The sequence below is a fragment of the Peromyscus leucopus genome, chromosome 12, assembly GCF_004664715.2.
Source record: "Peromyscus leucopus breed LL Stock chromosome 12, UCI_PerLeu_2.1, whole genome shotgun sequence".
Lineage (NCBI taxonomy): Eukaryota > Metazoa > Chordata > Mammalia > Rodentia > Cricetidae > Peromyscus > Peromyscus leucopus.
The window spans coordinates 50,593,098-50,613,528 of record NC_051073.1 but is presented as its reverse complement, the minus strand read 5'-3'; the positions used below and the strand labels follow the sequence as shown (position 1 = coordinate 50,613,528).

Genomic DNA, 20,431 nt, shown 5'->3' with positions numbered 1-20,431 from the left:
AATTAAGATAAATCAAGAACTGGAATATGTTGAGCCAGCACTGTAGACTTACAGCTATTCAAAGCACTACAAGGCTTTGAAAATAAAAGAAAATCTTGACAATTTAAATTTTACCAAAAGAACGAAAGGCCAGGAGATAACATACCTGAAAAGTTTAACTCTCAGAACACTCACCAAAAATGCCTCTGGCCCTTCACTGTTGGCCACCTTTATCAAGATGAAGATCCCACAGGTGTGCTTCAGGCCAACTCTTACCATACTGCTTTCTATCGCTTCACTGAAGATTGCAAACCCTTAGCTTTGTGTGGGAGTGGGTCCACTCTCAGTTTTGTGTCGAGCTGGATCTGTTTCTCTGTATACAGCATGGCCCCCGTGCAGCCATGGTCCAACATGGCGTAGGTAGAACAGATTGGATTGAATAGCAACACTGTCCCTCCCTCCTCGGCCAGTTACCAAATTCTGCTTTATGTCTGTTTGCGAGGTGCCGTTGTTTTGTGCATGGAGTTTTGTGAAAATGATAACTGTGTGCTGTGTTTGTCTCAATCCTTGTAAGCATCTCTGCTTGCGTTGGAACACACAGGAAAAATATCTATCTTTCTGAGTTCTCATTTTATTTTAGAGGCTTGGTTTGTGAGATTGCATTTGTTTTCTTCCATCCATGAGTCAATAGCATTTTGATACCTTGGAGTGAATATTATTATATCCTTGGGGAACTTTTATGGAATGTATATTAATTTGTCTACTTTGCAATGAATATCAGATGTGCTCAATCTGACATTTCCAGTTGAAAAAAAAAGATTAATTTTATTGATCATAATTACACTCTTTTTTCAAGAATCTATCATGTAAGTCACAGTTAAAAATCCAACAGGTACAGTTACAAAAGAGAAGGGACATACTTATGAATCCAGGGAACAAAATTTGACACCCTTGTGTAAACACCAGGAAAATTTGGTCTTCCACATCCATGTCCCCAGCTAACAATGCCAGTCAGAATCCATTTTCCATCACTCTTTCTTCGACAAGACAAAGGTCCACCTGAATCTCCCTACACAAAAAGATAATGTAAACGTGAAGACATATATCTCCATCATTTTTGTGTCTAATAGGTTGTGTTCATTCTGACACGGTTTTGCTTGTGCAAGAGAAAGCAATTCTCACAAATTCCCCAAGAATTAACTACTAGTAGTCATTGCAGCACAAAAGTAGTAACAAAAGTAGGGGCTGATGTCTAATTGGTGTTGGCTATATGCCGAGCATCGCCTGGGTTCACTTTATCATCATAAAGACATCACAGTTGTCTTGGAAGACTAACTTCCATTTGTGGACCATTCAGCTTCAGCAGTTGGCTCACTGACCCAAGGTGAAAGGAGAAAAGATTTAGTCAGCCAGGTCCACTGAAGCGACCCGAAGAGCTGCTGGCTGCCATCTGCTTTCATCTGAGAATGCCTCCGACAGCTCAGCTCCACACAGCAGAAGCTGTAATAATTTAAGGTTTAAACAATCCCTACAGCCTGGGTCTTTAAGTGTAATATCTGGCTTTTTGTGTTTCTGTTTTAGAGGTGAAGCGAAGAACATGCTGCAGATGTCCCCCTGTATCTCACTCAGTTCAGTAATTTCACAACTCGTTAGGTAGATTCTGACTAGTAGGGAAGCCGGGTCTTTATTATTGTTGCTGGCTCTATAAGTCTAATGTAATGCCCAAACCTTTGTGCTTGTGTAGACCACAGCTATGTAGATGACCAATCACGACAAGCACCTAAAGCACACTAACATTAGCATTAAGAAATGAAAGGGTTCTCAGCCCACCCAGACACTCACACCTACTGGCTGTGTGGCTGGGGGAACAGGGGGCCTCTATTTACCCTTTGCTATAGAATAAAGATGATATGGTGATGTGAATAAATTCATATATGGGACCTTGCTGCTATGGGATGGTCTGTATGTCAAATTACTCTGATTGGTCAATAAATAAAACACTGATTGGCCAGTGGCTAGGCGGGAAGTATAGGCGGGACTAACAGAGAGGAGAAAAGAAAGAACAGGAAGGCAGAAGGAGACACTGCCAGCCACCACCATGACAAGCAGCATGTGAAGATGCCGGTAAGTCACGAGCCACATGGCAAGGTATAGATTTATAGAAATGGATTAATTTAAGTTGTAAGAACTAGATAGCTAGAAGCCTGAGCCATTAGGCCAAACATTTTAAACAATGTAAGTCTCTGTGTTTACTTGGTTGGGTCTGAGCAGCTGTGGGACTGGCAGGTGACAGAGATTTGTCCTGACTGTGGGCCAGGCAGGAAAACTCTAGCTACACCTTGCCTAGTACTTGCTACCAAATAAGATCTCAGAGGATGGAAGTCATCAGTATAAGAAGATGAGGTGCTAGCATTGTAACTAAGGTTGGCAAAATGTGGAAAAGGCCCCCATTGCTCCTTATGTTCTGAATCATCTATTTGCTCCTTGTAGATCAGAGAGGGGATCTGCACAGATTGGAATTAAAGGCTCAGAGTAGTGAACCCCAGAACATTAGCTCCCGGGACAATTGTGGAGCCTACATGAGTGTGTTCTGTCCTGGCCTCCTTCCTCTTCCCTTCCCCAGACTATGCATCAGAGTAACAGGTAAATGAACCCTGTAGTTCAGCTGCTAAGGGAACAAGTAGCAACACTGGGGTACTCTGTGTGTGCTATGTGTTGGTGGAAATTTCTTCTGTCTATTCCTTATTTTTTAATAAATTTATTTATTTATTCATTTATTTTACATCTTGGCCATAGTTTGTCCTTCCTTCCCTCCTCCCAGTCCCTCCCAACCCCCTTCTGTCCCCCCACCTCATCCACTCCTCTTCTGTTTATGTTTAGGAAAGGGCAGGTGTCCCATGAGTATCAATAAAACATGGCATATTAAGTCTTCCCCATGTATTCAGGCTGGACAAGTCAACCCAGTATAAGGAGTAGGGTCCCAAAAGCCAGTTAAAGAGTTGGAGACAGCACCGGTTCCTTCTGTTTGGAGTCCCACAAGAGATCCAAGCTACAGCTCATGCTGGAGAGGATGTGGAGCAAGGGGAACACTCCTCCATTTCTGGTGAGAGTGCATAACTTGTACAACCACTTTGGAAGTCAGAGTGGAGGTTTCTCAAAAAACTGAGAATCAATCTACCACAAGACCCAGCTATACCACTATTGGGCACATATGCAAAGGATGCTCAATCATGCCACAAGGACACTTGCTCAACTATGTTCACAGCAGCTTTATTTATAATAGCCATAACCTAGAAACAACCTGGGTGCCCCTCAGCAGAGGAATGGATAAAGAAAATGGAGTATTACTCAGCTGTTAAAAACAAGGACACCAGGAAATCTGAAGGCAAATGGGTGGAACTAGAAAAAAGTCATCCTGAGTGAGGTAACCCAGACTCAGAAAGACAAACATGGTATGTACTCACTCATAAGTAGATGGTAATTTTTTAAACCCATTCTTTCTCCATGCTTCCCTGGTCTTAGGCAATGGAATCATAATTAGTATCTGGGCAACTCAGATGAAGGAAGGACGAACAAGGCTTGCCCTAGATAGTGCCAGTATTGTGTAGCTGAAATGTGAATGCATTTATGGGAAGCATGGCATGTAGGTAAGGGGAAGGAGGAAGACTTACTTTGCAGGCATCGCTCTTGCCAGACATAACCCCTGCACAGAGCATCCGGGAAGTGATGATCCCATAGGTGGAAACACAGACGGTTTGATCGATGAGCTCTACCTCTGCTTGCTGCAAAACAGGGGAGCCTTTCTTATCTGCAAGATACATTGGGGATAGATATCATGGTGACGGTAAGGATTACACTTCTTCCAGGTTTCACTTGAGCAATCAGCTCAGATGATCTCCTTTCAGCCTCGGAGCAATTCTATTGAGGTGAATTCTATTAGCCCCATTTTGCTTCCAAAGAAATGAAGCCTTGCAAGATTAAGGCCTTGCCCAATGGTACACAACCAGGAAGGAACAGCAGGACACAGCCCTAGGTTTGGCTTCAGCACCTTATCCACAGAGCCATTGTGGACCTGTGGACCTGTAACTGTTAGCACCAGTGTTTACAGTTCAGGAAGGATCCTCAAAAGGAGATACATAACTGATTTACGGGAATCTCCAAGGAGCCATTAAAACTGACTTATTTTTCTACAGCTTCCTCCTTTCTAACTTGCCTGGCTACAATGAATCAAAAAACATACATATACACTCATGCTTAGCAAGAAAACATCTCGAGTGAGTTGGGTAATCTCTTCCTCTAGTGACAGATGATGAAAGTGTTGCTTAGATTTTTATAAACTTGGTAGAAGCTGGAGTCATCTGAAAAGAGAGAATCTCAATTGAGAAAATGTCCCCATCAGATTGACGCACAGGCAAGCATGTGGGCCATTTTCTTATTTAATGATAGGAGAGGGCTCAGATACTATGGGCAGTATCATCTCTGGGCAGGTGGTCCTGGGAGGTATAAGAAAGGTAGCTGGACATAAACCTGAGCAGCAAGCCAGTAAGTCTCAGCCCTCCGATGTCTCTGTTTCAGTTTCTGCCTCCAGGTTCCTGCCTTGACTTCTTGCTCTGACTTCCCTTTATGATGAACTGTAAACAGTGCAGGGAAATAAACCCTTTTCTCCTCAAGTTGCTTTTCATCATAGTGTTTCTCACAGCAATAGAAAAGAAAACCAAGACAAAATAATAAAATCACTATGCATAATAAGATATAAGCAGAGTTAGAAGTGTTTGAACAGCTGCTGTTCCTCCTTGGGATTATTAGCCTTTGGAAAACTCCATTTGGTAGTGAGTACCATTACTTCTATAAGTTCATAAGCGTGGTGAGAATCTGAGAAACCACCACAGTGGATCTTTATAGTATGACACCAAAGCTGTGGGGTAAACTGAAAAATTACATGTACTGTATTTGCCCTTTCCCCTTGTATCTGAGATTCCAGGAGCAATAGCCATCTGGACGCTAACTCTTGGGGAAACTCTTCCTCACTGTGTGTTTAAATTCAGCAACAAGACATGAGCCAGGGGACACCTGGGAAAACTGAGTAGAGAAGCTTCCCAAGCATACAGTCTGACCTTTACACACCAAAGATTCCTTTTCTGGGTATGTAAAGGAATTACAAAAAGTAATCCCCATTGGGTGGACTGATTCTAGGATGTTGTAATGACTGGGTTAGAATTTTCGGTCTGAGGAGTTAGGTCCTGGCTGGATTTCTTTCTCACTCCCATCCCTTGGTCAACAGTCGTGGTGTGAGACACCCTTACATAACCTTCCAGACAGTTGTCTGAGTTGGCACAGTAGGGTATGTGTGTGTGCTCTCTCCTTTACAAAATGAACCACTTCTTTAGATGAAAAGAAAGCCTACAAATAACAAGGAATTGCCCTCCTCTAGTGGGGTCTCTAGTACCACCCCAGAGTTTGAAAAGGGCCCATAGTGAACAGTCCTGCCTTGCTCATACAATTCCTCTCTCCCTGTATCAAATTGAGTCCTGCTTGTTTCAGGGCAGGTAAAAAAGATCACAAAACACAGATAATAATACCCGCTTCACTTGGCCTTTCCCTTTGCCAAGTCTGATCATCCCTGGGAATGCTAAAGCACCATTTCAGCACAGAAATCTTTCCATTGCAGGGCCAGGGCATGACCATTCACTCATACCCACCTGCTTCATGCCTTCGCCCCCAGCCAGTCACCCAGCATTTTTCCCCACTCCGCACTTTCTGGCCAGCTGGGGGAATACATATTGGCTGGATGAGCTGTTTCAGGGTCTCAGGCCAGGCTGTGCTGAGCTGCAGCAAAGCAATATCGTAGTCAAAGGTTTGACTGTTATAGTATTCGTGGACCACAATCCTTCTCACTGGAGAGATGAACTTGGCATTCCCCTGTACGTACATGCCAAGATGAGCCGTCCATGGAGTGGGGTCAGAGAGCCTGGTGGAACAGGAATAAAGCACAGAGTTAGCAAATTGTTTGGAAACAAGTAATGACAGAGCCATGAGGATGCCAAGAGGAGGGCCTTACTGCCAGGTCCTGTCTTAACCCCTGACTGTGTTCAGGGACATAGAAAGAACCACAGCCTCCCCTGTCTCCTTGCTAGACCCAGCAACGAAGTAAGCTGTTGAAGGAGTAGTAATAGCTGTATTCCAGAAAATTCTCTCAACGATATTTTGAGGAAATACCTCAAAAGTTTCTTGCCCTCTGATGTCTCATGAACCACACACAGATCAAAAATGTGAAAGGCTACAATTAATTTGTTACTCTTTTTATTTGTGCTAATATCATAGACACACAACGACAATAAGGTATTGTTTGGGGGCCCTGTTACCACATTCAAATGAAATGGCTGTCAACAGATGAGACATTGAAGTGCTTTAAGCCTCAGAGTATTAATGAAATACTTTCCTGCCAGCTATCAGAATCTTTACAGGCCAGTATAGTAGTAGCTCAGGCTGTAGCCAGTTCACCATAGAAGGGCCTGGAGCTCCCTCATAAGGTCCCACAGAGTCAATGTGGCAACCAGGGAGAATAGGGGTGCAGAGAACATGGATGCTTTGGAAGAAAGCTAAGGACATGGTCCACAGAATGCGTACATTAATCTGCTGAGGAGACGTCTCATAAGTGCACCAGAGACTCAAAGAATCTAAGGCTAAAGTAACAGTTGATGCAATTATTTTACTTGTTGATGAAGCTACTTTAGTAATAAGCATGAATCCTGAAAATTCCAGGAAAAACAATGACTCTAATTCTGTAACTTCACTGTAATACTCTATTTAAAATTTTGGAATAATTGGTGTTTTGTTTTACTTAAGATCCAGTAGATACTAAATAGGTTGAAGGGGTTTGTTTGTTTGTTTGTTTGTTTTTGTTTGTCTTTTTTGGTTTTTTGTTTGTTTGTTTTGTTTTTAGATTTACTTATTTTTCTGTGCACTGGTGTCTTGCCTGCATGGATGTCTGTGTGAGGGTGCCAGATACCCTGGAACTGGAGTTACAGATAGCTGTAAGCCATGCAGGTGCGGGGAAATGAACCCTGGTCCTCTGGAAGAACACCAGTGTTCTTAATTGCTGAGCCATATCTCCAGCTCCTAGGTATAAGCTTTAAGTGAGGCTATTTTTTTTTTTAAGTTTTGCTTTTATCCTTGGTTAAAAAAGAATCTGTCCCATAATAGCCCCACTGGCAAAGGCAAACAAAGCCCTTCTGGTGACAGTTCTAGTTTCTGCTATTCCTACATCATCCAAAAGGGATCCTTGCTCTCTAACCATCCTCAATACTGCCCTTCTCTACACTCCACTCTACACTTGGGTTTGCCCCTATGGTTTGAAAGCCAGTTTCCACTTCCTCAGCCTAATGAAAGTATGTCTAGCCTTGACGTTTTCCTTGTGTTCTTTTTCTTTATGTCAATGACATCTAACAACAAAAAATGGTATACAGCTGGTTACCCCCACCCAGAGACATAAATGAGCCCAACTAAATCTATCATTTCCAACAGGAAGCTTTTTCCCCAAACCAGAGGTCCGATGTATAGTTTTGAGGGTGAAGATTGGGGTGGTCTACCTGTTTCCATGGAAACAATGGGCTGCAGAGAGAAGCCACTCCCTGGAGATGACTGAGGCACCACAGTAGGCTGATCCAACAAAGTGGAGGCTGACCTGCCATGGCCAGGTCCCCTCTTGGGAGTCAGAACCCCCAACGATGCGGTGGAGGGAGGAAGAACTCCTGCTACAGCCTTTAGGAGAGGAAGGGTCATATGACTGAAAGGCAGACAGAAACAAGAACACAGAGAGATAACCGGAAATTCGATCACATTTATGGCTGGGTTGGGAACTGACTCATCAAGCCATCGGTTGGAAATCTCCTGCTGCTTATCTAGCAGAGAGGAAATCTATAGGTCTGTCCAGAAGCAGCGCCAACACAGCACCACTCCTTCGCTTCTGAGAGCATGCCCTGACTTGGAGTCTGCACACGGATGCATGTGGAGAGGGGGGGAAGTCCCTGTAGTCACAGCTGACATAAACAGCAGCTCATGGAGTTAGTACTATGTGACAAAGAAACACATAAGTTCCAAACACAAAAGAACCGAGGATGTCTTTGATGTTGTTCTAACTAGAGAGAAGGCATTTGAAAAAGAATTTGTAAGTTCAAGACGTGGACATCAGCTAAAAACTTAGTTATCAGAGCCATTGCTTTCTGGTGTAAACGGCATTGATAAGGATGTAGCATGAAACTGTTGCCTCGTGATTAGTGACATGTCACATGACTAAGGAGAACATATGGCATAAAGAATCTTGGTGTTGTTCTTACAGAGAGTCATAACTAAAAGTCATCCACCCGGCTCTACTGCTTTTTACACAAGTGATTTCTTCCTTGACTGAGATTACTAGAAAACATCCTGTGTGTTAACTCTATTATCAAGAAGGAAGACGGAGGGCTGGAGAGATGGCTCAGCGGTGAAGAGCACTGACTGCTCTTCCAGAGGTCCTGAGTTCAATTCCCAGTACCCACATGGTGGCTCACGACCATCTGTAATGAGATCTGGTGCTCTCTTGTAAAATTAAAAAAAAAATAATAAAATATAAAAAAAAAAATGTCAAAAAAAAAAAAAAAAAAAAGAAGGAAGACGGAACAAACCTCACAGGCTTTTGTCTCTTTGGAACAATGTCAGATACAGTTCACCAACAAGTATTGTTGTTTCCTAGATCCTGAGCAACCTCTGTTTGAGGAAGGACACTCAGAGGCAATGAAAGTGGACAGTGGATAGAGGAAGAGGGGATACACTAATCAAAAGAAGCCATGTCTACGCACTGCAGCCCTCTTCGTCACTTCCGTCGGGACAATCCACTATCCCATCACATTGCGCATTTTGTTTCCGGAAGCAAATGTCATTGCCACATCTAAAGGTCCTGTTGGTGCATGGGATGCCTGAAAATGAGCAAAAAAGAAGGAAGAATTTTGGGTTTTTTTGTTGCTATTGTTGCTGTTGTAGTTGCTGTTTTTAGTCAGAAACAGATTTGAGGGGATGACGTGGAACCCTGCAAAAGGAGTGGTAGTCACAGCATCACTGCCTTCTGCTCTGAAGAGGCTGGCAGAGGAAAGGGGGGCCACCCCCACAGGGACCTTTTCCTTCACTTAAGCAGATCCACTGGAAGGCAGGCAAGCAGCGCATACTTGAGAATCACGCCAACTGCCTTTCCTTATCCATGGAGAACACAAGGTTAAAAAAGTTGGCCGTATCAATGGCCTTGGGTCATGGTCTCTTAGCTATTGCCTAGTCTTACTCTCCAAGAGAAAAAAAAAAAGTCATACCATGCCACAAGCAGTCCTTTTTAGGTTGTGGGGGGGGGGGAATAACGAAAAGATACTATGAATTACAGTGCATTTGTTCACAATCTATGGGGTTCACTTTCTGTGGTGGAATTAGCAGGTGTCCTCACAGTGTCTGGCACGCTCCTCTATGACAGACTTTCATTGTCTAACCTACAGCTAGCATGAAAAACAAGTAAAACCATGAAAACGTGCCAATATTTGCCCAGGAGCACATCCAATTCCACCCCACCTACTGTGAGCGAGTACGTCATTGTTTTCTGGGATGGATAGGATTCCCAGAACAAGAGATATCAGGGCTAAAACTGAGAATGGTTTGGGGCAACTGGGGCAAGATGATCTCTCTGAATGCAGTAGAGCTGTTTGGCTCATTGAGGTCTACAGAAAGAAAGGAGCCCTGTGTGTCCTCACTCCGAGTGCAGTTCTGCTCATCCTGGCCATCCTCGCAGTCCCAGAAACCATCACAGACCAGAGGGTCACGCTGCCGGAAGCTGCTGGCGTTACAGGCAGGTTTAGCAGTCACTGTTGTGAGAGACAGAAAAGTCATGAACGCAGGACACCAGCTGTGCTCTCTGATGAGCAACAGTGCCCCTCTAAAGTTGTGACTTAACATCACAAACACAACAGAGTCTGTTTTCTTGAAATGACATGTCCCTGGGAGGAAACAGGTGTTCAGTATAACTCCTTACTTTGGTATATTTCCTTGTATAAGGGTTACTTAGCTCTTGTTTTTGCTATCATGTAAGTGTGTTTAAATAGGGTGGTTTATGTAACTTCAACTCATTACATCATAAAGAATCATATTTTGTTTTACTTTTGAGACAAGATCTCACTGTGTATCCCTGGCTAACCTGGAACTCACTATGCAGACCAGGCTGATCCCTGAACTCAATGAGATCCACCTGCCTCTGCCTCCTGAGTGCTACAATTAAAGATGTGTTCCACCATGCCTGGCATAAATAATCTTTTTTTTTTTTAAGAAAAAGAATTCTCATCAACTATCATCTGAGTTGAACTTGACTACCCTCTTGAAGAAGGTGCAATGGACTGAAATGGGAGACTTTGTCCTATTCATCTCTCTCTCTTTCTTTTTTGGGGGGAGGGTGGTTTCAAGACAGGATTTCTCTGTATAGTTTTGGTGCCTGTCCTGGATCTCACTTTGTAGACCAGGCTAGCATCGAACTCACAGAGATTCACCTGCCTCTGCCTCTCGAGTGCTGGGATTAAAGGTGTGTGCCACCACCACCCAGCCCTATTCATCTCTTTACCTTGGGTCCCTGACTAAAAATAATAGGTGTTCACAAAAACCTTGGTGAATGAATTAATGAATGTGAGATCTTAAAGGATATCAGACTAGTGGTCCACATGTGAAACCACTTTAAAGTTGTTTTATTCTGATGGACCTACATCCTAAACACCACTGTTTCTTCTTTGAATTACCTTCACAGCCTTGACAGGCACAGTGTACCAGCAAGCCCCGTTAGAAGGAATGTTTTCTCAGTGATTTCTGGATTGTGAAATTTAGCAGTTTTACTGTCTTTGCCTGGATCATCAGAGTGTTTCTTGTCTTAGCCCCTCTGAGGGGTGAGGAAAGTCCACTGCTGGCTTGAAATAGTTAGCTGTCTCCAACAGTGCCTAGCTGATATCCAGAGGACAGCTTCTAAATGGATACAGTGAAATATACTGACAAAAAACAGTAGTCCTTCTAAAGTAATAATGATGACTTTCATCTGGAGCATCAGAGCAAAAACAGTAATAAAAAGAAGAAACCTTCAAGCACTGAAATTGCCAGCATCTATTTTCTTAAGAAATAGAAGCCAGGCTGTGATGGTGCATGCCTTTATCCCAGCACTCAGGAGAGGGAGTTGGGCAGATCTCTTGTGAGTTTGAGGCCAGCCTGGAATTCCTGTCTCAAAAAAGAAGAAGAAAGGAAGAAAGAAAAAAGAAAGAAAAAAAGGAGAAAGAAAGAAAGGAAGGAAGGAAGGAAGGGAGGGTGGGAGGGAGGGAGGAGGGAGGGAGAGAGAGAGAGAGAGAGAGAGAGAGAGAGAGAGAGAGAGAGAGAGAAGATTTTATAGATTTAGGCTGCTAATAAGCCATAACTTAAGAAGATTTTGTTTTGTCAATTTAAAAGTATATAAGGGAGTTAGGGGTGTAGTTCAGCGTTAGAGTACTTGCCTAGCATATTCAAGGCACTAGGCTTGATCTCAGTCACACACACACACACACACACACACACACACACACACACACACACACACAGAGTTATAGAGAGATGGGTTATTTTTATGAACATGATTTTATATAGTTGTATAATAAATGTAATGTCTGTCCAAAGACATGGAAAGATTATATACCATCACTGTTACAAGAGTATTTAAACACTGAGAAAAATGTTGCCAATAACTTTATATTCTCCTGTAAATTATCTTCTAATAGCATTCCCTGAAATTATAAATTCGGGAATAGATTGCAAATAACAATGAAAAATTAAGATATAAATTCTCCATCTAGACTAGGAATATCCTGTATTCATCCCTTAGTCATTACCAGCATGATGTCAATGAATATGTGGAAGAAGAGTCAGAAAGACTGTAAGAGCCAGAAAACTCTAAAGAAGCAGTGTCTTCCAGACACAACAGGACTGATGCATGTATGAACTCACAGACTGTGGCAGCATGCACAGGGCCTCCATAGGTTCAAGGCAGCCCAGATCCCAGCACTGAGAAGGGGAAGTGGACACGAGCTAACCAAGAAGCTATCTCCAATTGACATCTGCTTGCAAAAGAAAAATTATTTTTCTCCAGGGTGTCCTCACTGGGTATATTAACTATGTTTATGGGTTGGTCCCATGCCAAACAGTAGATGGCCAACACAAAACAAACTCAGTGGTATTTTTGTAGACTTTTTCTCTCCTATTGCTTTGTTTGGTATTTTTCTTTCTTTCTTTCTTTCTTTTTTTTTTTAACATCACCAGCTTTTTGATTGTATATTGTGGTTTCCAATTTTGTATTTTCATGGGTTTTGTTTTTGTGTATGTGTGTCTGTCTGCGTGTATGTGTTTCTTGTCAGGGGGCTTCCCATTGGTTTTTTTAAATTCTGTTTTCTTTGCTTGTTTGTTTGTAAAGACTGAGAAAGAGGGTAGAATTGGTCAGGTGGAGAGGTGGGGAGGATTTGAGAGGAACTGGGAGAGGGGAAGCCCTAATCAATATATTGCATGAAAAAAATTTTCAATAAAAAAATAAGTAACTATTACAGAAATAGTAAATACACTAAGCTGAGCTATCCAGTGTGTTCACCATGTCTGTGTTCCATAAGCAACCACAATGAACTTACCTCTTGCAGATTCTGAGCTCAAGGTGAAGGATCTGTGCTTCCACATAGGATTCTGGTCGATGAGGTCATTAGCCACAAGACATTAGTCCCTGTGGTTGGAGTAATGTATACCACCCTCACACAACCCCAAAGTATGCAAAGTACATTGCCCTCCATCTTGACTATGGACTCAGCTGTGTGACTTCTTCTGAGCAATGGAATGTAATATAAGCCTTTCAAGGCTAGGCCCTATGGGGAGCCACCTGTTTCTGTTCACTTTTCCTTACTTTTGTTACTACTATTTTCTTGGCTCAGTGAAAGAAAGTCCATAAAGAGCAGCCATGATCCCAACCTGGAAGGACTCAGCATGGAATGGCCCAGTGCTTGAGCCTGAGCTACTCAGCTAGGCTGAGCCTCTCAACCCATGGATGCATGATCAAGAATAAATGATTGGGTTAATTAAGCCATTGAGTTTGGGGAGATCTAGTGACCTACAGCAACTACAGAAACTGGCATCAGCCAGCAGCAGCAAAGATTCCGAGAAGTTACTTATTTATAATGAAGTTGCATTACACCTACCACAGAAAAGTTCATCACTTTCATCAAAACAGTCATTTACTCCATCACAGCGCTGGGCCTGGGGGACGCACAAACCAGACGAGCATCTGAAAGATCCAGCAGGACAAGCTACAGGCAATTAAAAAAAGAAGAAAGAAAGAGAAAAGGAACAGAACATCTTGACTGGGTTCCTAAAAGTCATCAGACTACCTTAGCATAGAATTATGAAGTATTGGTTGGTTAGAGATTTGGTAGAAAAATAGAAGCAATGATACAATTTCTTCATCCACCCAAGACTATGGGTAATTTTTAATGCATAATTTCAAAAAGCAAAGAATAAAAGCAAATTAATGCTATAGAAGTTCAACATAGTAAGACTAATGTCTGGTCTGAAAGGCCAGAGCTCCTGCTACCTCCCTCACTGCCCATCACTCCTTCCAACTTAACCTGGCTACTCATCAAAGATCAAACCATTGAGCCTGAGCTTATGGATGAGTATTACAGAAATAATAAATCCTTTCTCCTCTCATGTGAAAGGACAGAGGGGAAAGCTGCTGTCTCAGTGGCAGTGGGAAGAGTGGATGGCCTGTTAGACCATCATTAGAGTGTGTGAAACCATTAGCAATTAAGACACTATGCTTCTCCTGTGCCCTCAGTGGAAATTCAAACATTCTGAATATCAAATGCAACACTGAATCCAGAAGCAGGTATGTTTGGAGTTGGCAGAGTAGAACAAGGTAGAAAGAAGCTTTTTTCGCATCATACCCTCATGGAATCTCCACTGTGTAGCTTTTGTTTGTTTCCTTTCAAGCGGTCTAAAATAGCTCCAAGTCAATATCTACACTCCGCAGCTTCAACAACTTCCCTTAAACGTTGCCTTTCCCGGGACCACTTCCTGTCTATGTTCTGCGGTTTCTTATACAAATTTCAACTTTCTGAAAGCTGACCTTTGAGCCATCTCAACTAACTAGCTCTCCCCAGTCACTGTCAGCCAAGGAGAATTCCAAATGCCACTCCCAGACCCGCTGTATGTTGGTATAAGCACTATGATCAATCACAAGAAGTTATGGCTAGCAAAAAAAAAAAAAAAAAAAAAAACCAAGATGAGTATGGTGTCCCATACCTACAATCCCAATCCTGTGGAAGCTATGGCAAGAGGATTGCCGTAAGTTCAACACCAGCCTGGTCTATATAGGCTAAGTGGGCTACATAGTTAGAATTTGTCTCAAAGGAAAAAAAATGAAAAAGAAAGGAAGGAAGGAAGGAAGGAAGGAAGGAAGGAAGGAAGAAAGAAAGAAAGAAAGAAAGAAAGAAAGAAAGAAAGAAAGAAAGAAAGAAAGAAAGGCCAAAATACAGGGTTTTTCCTATATTTTAAAAGTCATATGAAAAATTGTATTTCAACTCTAAGTCAGTAATACCAAAAGGTTATTTTTTCTATAATTTGAAATATATCACTAATACATAATTTGATACATATTTTATTATTTTGTAATGTATAAGATAAATATATAATAGCAAATAACAAAAACGAGGCAGCTTTAGTTCCTTGAATTCTCAAGGCCTGAAGTAAAGGATTGGCCTTGCTTTCCTATTAAGGGCTCATCAGATTTGCTAAACTGATTCCAAACTTACGTTGACTGATGTTGTAACTGCCATATTCTACCAAAAGAGGTCTGTCTGACAGTCGGGAACTGCCCTGGAGCTGGATGTGCACCAAGGGGCTGGCCACTCGGAAAATGGTCTCATGATCCATGTAAGAGCCACAGTACCTGAGAAGACAAGAGCGGGGGAGGACATGTGGCTTGAGGTCCCCAGACTGTGTTCCATTGCCAGTGGACATCACTGATGCTTTGGACATACAGGCTCCCTGAGGAGAGATGCCTCTGGTAGAGCTAGGAATAACAGCTACTTTGTTTGTGGGACTGTGATGTGGTAAGAGTTTTCTCCTTTGCTAAACAGAGCAAACACAGCACTGTTGACCTGTTGCTTTCTTTACTAACAGAACAATTCTTTAATTAACAGAACAATGGATCAAATTCTCCTAGTTTTCATATTTTTATTGTCAAAAATATGTAACAAGAATGGCCTGCTTTTATCCAAAAACACCTCTGTAAAGCAGAATAGAATCTCTGAGCTCAGGCTGAAAATATGCAAATAATCCCACCCACAGTTGAGACAAAAGACAACAACATTAATTCAATCTTAATTGAAATCTGATATGCACTGCAGGGCTTGTCCTTGGCAACATTTCAAAGAAGCAACAATTATCCACAGTATTCCCTACCTTGACTTTTTCTCTACTTCCCATCATCATTTCACGTGAGCAAGGTTCCCAGTGTCCTCTTGAGTAAATGTCACTCTGGTTAATAATTCCCACTATGTGAGCATTGTAGTTAATGGAGCATAGAATATTACTTTGCAGCAAGATAAGTTAGTTTACTGTTCTATGTAGGCGAGGCTTTTCCACTGTGAAAACTGTCAAGTCTCTATGGAAAACAGCTGATATAAGAATTGAGGGGATGATCATTTAGTACCTGTGAATGCCAAGCACTCTAGGCTACCAAGGCTTTTGGGAACTGCCTATGTTCTCAAGGCTGGCATTCAGAAGCACTATCTATGACTTTGAAGGCTTGATGGGGGGGAAAAAGCACACATGTATTATTCAGAAGTCTTTGGCAGTTGGCTGAAATTCAAAGTGAGAGGATATAGCTATTCTGCCAAGACAGATCACAGCTGTAGTTTTGAATACAGTTTTATAGTTTTAGGAACAAATCAACAACAATAATATCTAAGGAACAAGTTAAGAGACAGGATTGTAGGACCTATGTGATGGATTCAGGGATCCCAGGCCCCTACATGCCTGAGATTCTTTCCGGTCAGCCATTTCCCAGTGTTAGGATATAGCCAGGTCATCTAGGCCTCTTCTACAATGTAAAACTGGCTGATAGTCTCTTATTCTTGTACCTCCAGAGCAATTCCTTGTTATTTTTCCCAGTGACTCTAAGATTTGAACACTTTAACAATACCTTTTTGAGATGTAGAATATGCTCATGAATAACCCAGCAGCATAGAGAAGGTGTGAGACTGAGGGTCGGAATTCTGCTATAACCACAGGTGCCAACTGGCCTCGTGTGTGTTTCTGAACTCCTCTATCCTTCTCTTCCTTCCCTCATAAACCAAAGACACCGAGAGGACAAGGGACTTTCCATGTGATCCCTCACATCAGAAATTCACTTACATGTGCTCATTAATTTCCCACCATCCATGCTCACAGCCTTTCATACTCTTCTTAGTTATTGAATAGTTGTAGAATTTCAGGGCTATGCCAAGAGTTGTTAAGGGAGTCTGCAGAAAGCAAAAAATCAAGTCAGAGAAAATGCTCCAGTAGAATAAGGACATGGAGTCAATCATCGGATTTGGTTAAAATTGCAAAATCATTTGAGGTATTAAATTTGCATGACTATGTACAAATGATCACATGTGGAATTCCCTCCTGCCTCAGGGTCCTCACCAGCCGTTCCCTTGGCTGCAACACTCTTATTCTAGACATCTGTAAGGTAGATCCCTCTTTCAGCATCTCTGCGAATGTTCCCCTTGGTAATGAGGCTTCTCTGACTTCCTAGGTAACGACCCCTTGACCCGCTTCCCTTCACACTTCTGGCTTCCCTCCCAAGCTGTCGCACCTCCTCAACTTCTTCATATTCCCCCTGTAGCACTGTGTCACATGTGACAAGCTGCACACAGTTGCCCCTCAGTATCTTGGGAGGGTTGGTTTATGGATCGCCCCCCCCATATCTCCAAATCTATGGATACTCAAGTCCTGTCCATAAAATGCATAGTATCTGTAGAACCCGCACTGATCCTCTCACATACTCTAAATATCCATTTTGTTCATAATAGCAAGTATCATGCCATAATGTTGTAAAATGCAGTTACACTCTGTTGTTTATGAAATAATATCAATAATATGGTCCATGTATGTTCAATACAGGCGCACACTCAATGGAGTCATTAACTGAATCCACAGATGTGAAATGTACAAGTGAAATGTACAAATAGGGAGGACTCATTGTCTATGTAGCTTGTTAGCATATCGCCTGTCTCCCCCTACTGGAAGGAACATTCCACGAAAGCCAAACTTTTTTTTTTTTTTTCAATTTCAGATTGTCTATCTCTTTTAGTACTTGAGTTCCAAGCCCACAGTTGTCATTCAATGGCATATTGATGAATTCAGACTGTATGTATTTGTCATTTACATCCAACCCAATTATGAGGCTATCCACTAATGATTTTATACACATGCACTAAGTGAGCAATAGTGACACCTTCCATGTCCATGTGCTATTATAGTAGGAAAAAGAAAAGTAGCTTCAAGACCAAGATTTAAACAGTGAGCAATGCCTTGACAAGCAGCAGAGGGAGATGCATACATTTCATATAAATTTACATTTTGCTTTACTTATATACTGAATATAAGTAACCTAATCAAATTTATTATTTTATTAGTCTCCATTCTGAAATAGCACTATCTCTAATAAAATAGTTATTTGATCCAGCAACAATACCTTTAGGTTTTAAAAAATAAATAAAAACAAAGTAAATTGGAGAAATACGATCAAATCAGCTGAGAGCAGTAGGTAGCCCGACAGCAGAGGATGTAAACAATGGAAAATTTCATTTTGCAGATAATATATTTCAATAAAGTTTATCTCTCCTAACATTAAGTGGTATTGTTCTTAGAATTTTAAAAACAACGTGATTTAAACATATTTTGCTAAAACAGAACAATTTTCCCCCAAGGTACTGAGAAGATCTAGGCTACCTGAAATTTCCAGGTGCACTTGCACTTCGGAGGATAGTAGCTTGGGTAATACGGACTGGAAATTTTCCCTTCAAAGCTGTTGATTTCCTTGACCAATATCGTGTGTTCACATTCTGAAAGAAGGTATCCACATACAAGGACTCGGCATGATGAGATGAGAACATGGCTGCATGCTTTCTCTACACACGCATATTTACTCCATTAATGAACTGGCATAGTTTATCTCTTCAAAGAAAGAACACCCCATAGAGATTTAGCTAGTGTCAGGTCCAAAGGAAACTCCAGTTCCCAAAGCTCCAAAAGGCAGTCCAGATATCCAGAAATGGACCCAGCCTGGACTAGAGGCGGCCTTCGTGAGGTTAGATAAAAGTCAGCATTCCTCAGGAACTGCTGAAGCCAGCTCCCCTCTATCAAAAGAAGTTATGTCCCTTTATCACTGGCTGAGGGGCAAATGGTTACCTGGGGTGCATACAAAGCTGGTGCTGGCCTGCAGGCTCCCTTCTTACCACAGGTACCTGTTACACATTTCAAAGGGATGCTAGCATCCTAGCCCTTCTCACCTCCTACCCTACCCTAAACTGCCCCCAATTCACTGGTTTCCCTTCCCCTAGCTCTTCATCCCCCTTATAACCTTGCTATTTCCCTCTGTGTCTCCCTTTCACATTCTCTCTCTCTCTCTCTCTCTCTCTCTCTCTCTCTCTCTCTCTCTCTCTCTCCCTCTCTCTCTTTCTATCTCTATCTCTATCTATCTATCTCTATCTCTCTGTCTGTCTCCCTCTCTCTATGTCTCCCCTGCCCTTCCCTCTCTCTCTCTATCTCTCTATTCTGGTCCTGCTTCTCTCATGGCCAAGTCCAGTCTGCTGGCCATGTTCCATTCACTACTTCCTTTCTCTGCTCTGGACTCTTCCAGATGCCTGTGGTTGTTATCTATCTATCTATCTATCTATCTATCTATCTATCTATCTATCTATCTCTATCTAATAATAATAATAATAATAATAATAATAATAATAATAAACAACTTCCCTTTAACTGTACCATGGGGTGGTCATGTCATCAGTTTATACAGCTAACACTTTTTTCTCAAATTCTATATTTGTTTTCTAATCCTCATCTTTGCTATAGACCTGTAGGATGTGGCTGATTTCTTTACAGCATGGCTCTGAATTCAGAAACACACCAGAAGCAGGTAAGTGGTGGCATCTACTAAGAGGCCAAAGCTTCAGCCACAGACCTCTTCTTCCATTACTCTCAGTCACATTAGTTCAAATCTTGTCTTTGCTCTTCCACACACACTTTCAATTCTCCTTTGCCCTTTTGAGTTAACCTAATCAACATCTTTATGCTAACAGTTCTTTACTGAGTTTACTATGATGCCTCTCTTCTGAGTCAGGGTTCATGTCCAGTACAACTTCCTTGACTGACACAACTAATATCACAACATAGCCTCAGGATAGAAAGATTACAGCATCTTCACAACTACTGCAAGTGACTTGTTTAAATTGGAGAAGACTTACTTTGTTCTGGAATGACTTCAAAATACGCCCGGATCCCTGACAGCCTCCGTACATAAGGAGACTTGAGTGTCACCAACATGAGATTATTTGTAGAAACAAATGACATTAGGGTTCTTGTGGGTTCACAGATTCTGCAACCAGATAACAACACATGAATAACTGCTTGTTTCATCCGTGGGTCTCCATACTATACCATCTCACACATTTCCAGAGCCATCACTCAGTTCTTCTGAGTTGGTCTCTGCTAGTTAGACCTTCATCGGTGAGTAGTCATAAAGTTCTGCAGCTAGAATGGAGCTGGAAGAGATGCAGAAGCATTCATCTAGAAATGACTACCAGGGATTTTCTCAGATGGCTGTCCTTGGGCTCTTCTTGAGAGAAAACAGGATATAAAGATGATGTGTGCTTGGCTCCATGGAACAACTAGATGAAAGATGCTAGACAGTCAAGCAATTACACTTATGTAAATTCCAGTATTCTTTCCATGAAATGGTAAGACTTGTACTGATGTTGCCCCATTGCTCTGTAGTAAGGATCAAAATGAGATAATAGCTCCATATGTCTGGAAGGACAAGAAGAAGCTAACTATCACTGAAGGGAGACAGGAGTGAACTTACTTTTCATTGCACAGTATATATTGTGTTTGGACTTCTAATATGTACATTCCTCACCAAAATATAAATGCATATGCACACATATAAAGCACTGTGATATGTGTAAATATTATTAAAGTAAGATAATTCACATACCCTGTTAACACAGTGCCTAAATAAAGCTTGATTGTCAACATCAGCTTATTGAATATTAAGCACCCATGATAGAAATTTATTATTAAATTTTAAAATTAAGACACAGGTAAGTATTTGTATATTTAATAAATATATATG

At 41.8% G+C, this 20,431-nt stretch overlaps 1 protein-coding gene and 1 long non-coding RNA gene across 2 annotated transcripts in view; one reads left to right on the top strand and one right to left on the bottom strand.

Moving 5' to 3' along the window:
• Positions 1-238: 238 nt before the first annotated feature.
• Positions 239-20,431, bottom strand: part of Tmprss7 (transmembrane serine protease 7) — a 34,685-nt gene continuing 14,492 nt past the window's right edge. Inside the window, exons 8-18 of the mRNA XM_028872061.2 lie at positions 19,545-19,675; positions 18,028-18,140; positions 16,444-16,550; positions 14,838-14,974; positions 13,227-13,334; positions 9,747-9,857; positions 8,817-8,933; positions 7,569-7,740; positions 5,679-5,947; positions 3,651-3,787; positions 239-1,048 (exon numbers count right to left, since the gene is read on the bottom strand). Of these exons, the coding sequence (XP_028727894.1) occupies positions 878-1,048; positions 3,651-3,787; positions 5,679-5,947; positions 7,569-7,740; positions 8,817-8,933; positions 9,747-9,857; positions 13,227-13,334; positions 14,838-14,974; positions 16,444-16,550; positions 18,028-18,140; positions 19,545-19,675 (1,573 nt within the window). The 3' untranslated portion in view covers positions 239-877. The remainder of the gene's footprint in view (positions 1,049-3,650; positions 3,788-5,678; positions 5,948-7,568; positions 7,741-8,816; positions 8,934-9,746; positions 9,858-13,226; positions 13,335-14,837; positions 14,975-16,443; positions 16,551-18,027; positions 18,141-19,544; positions 19,676-20,431) is intronic.
• LOC119088789 lies at positions 2,068-9,357 on the top strand. The gene is made up of 2 exons (XR_005092517.1): positions 2,068-2,103; positions 8,711-9,357. It is a non-coding gene; the product is annotated as an uncharacterized LOC119088789 (long non-coding RNA).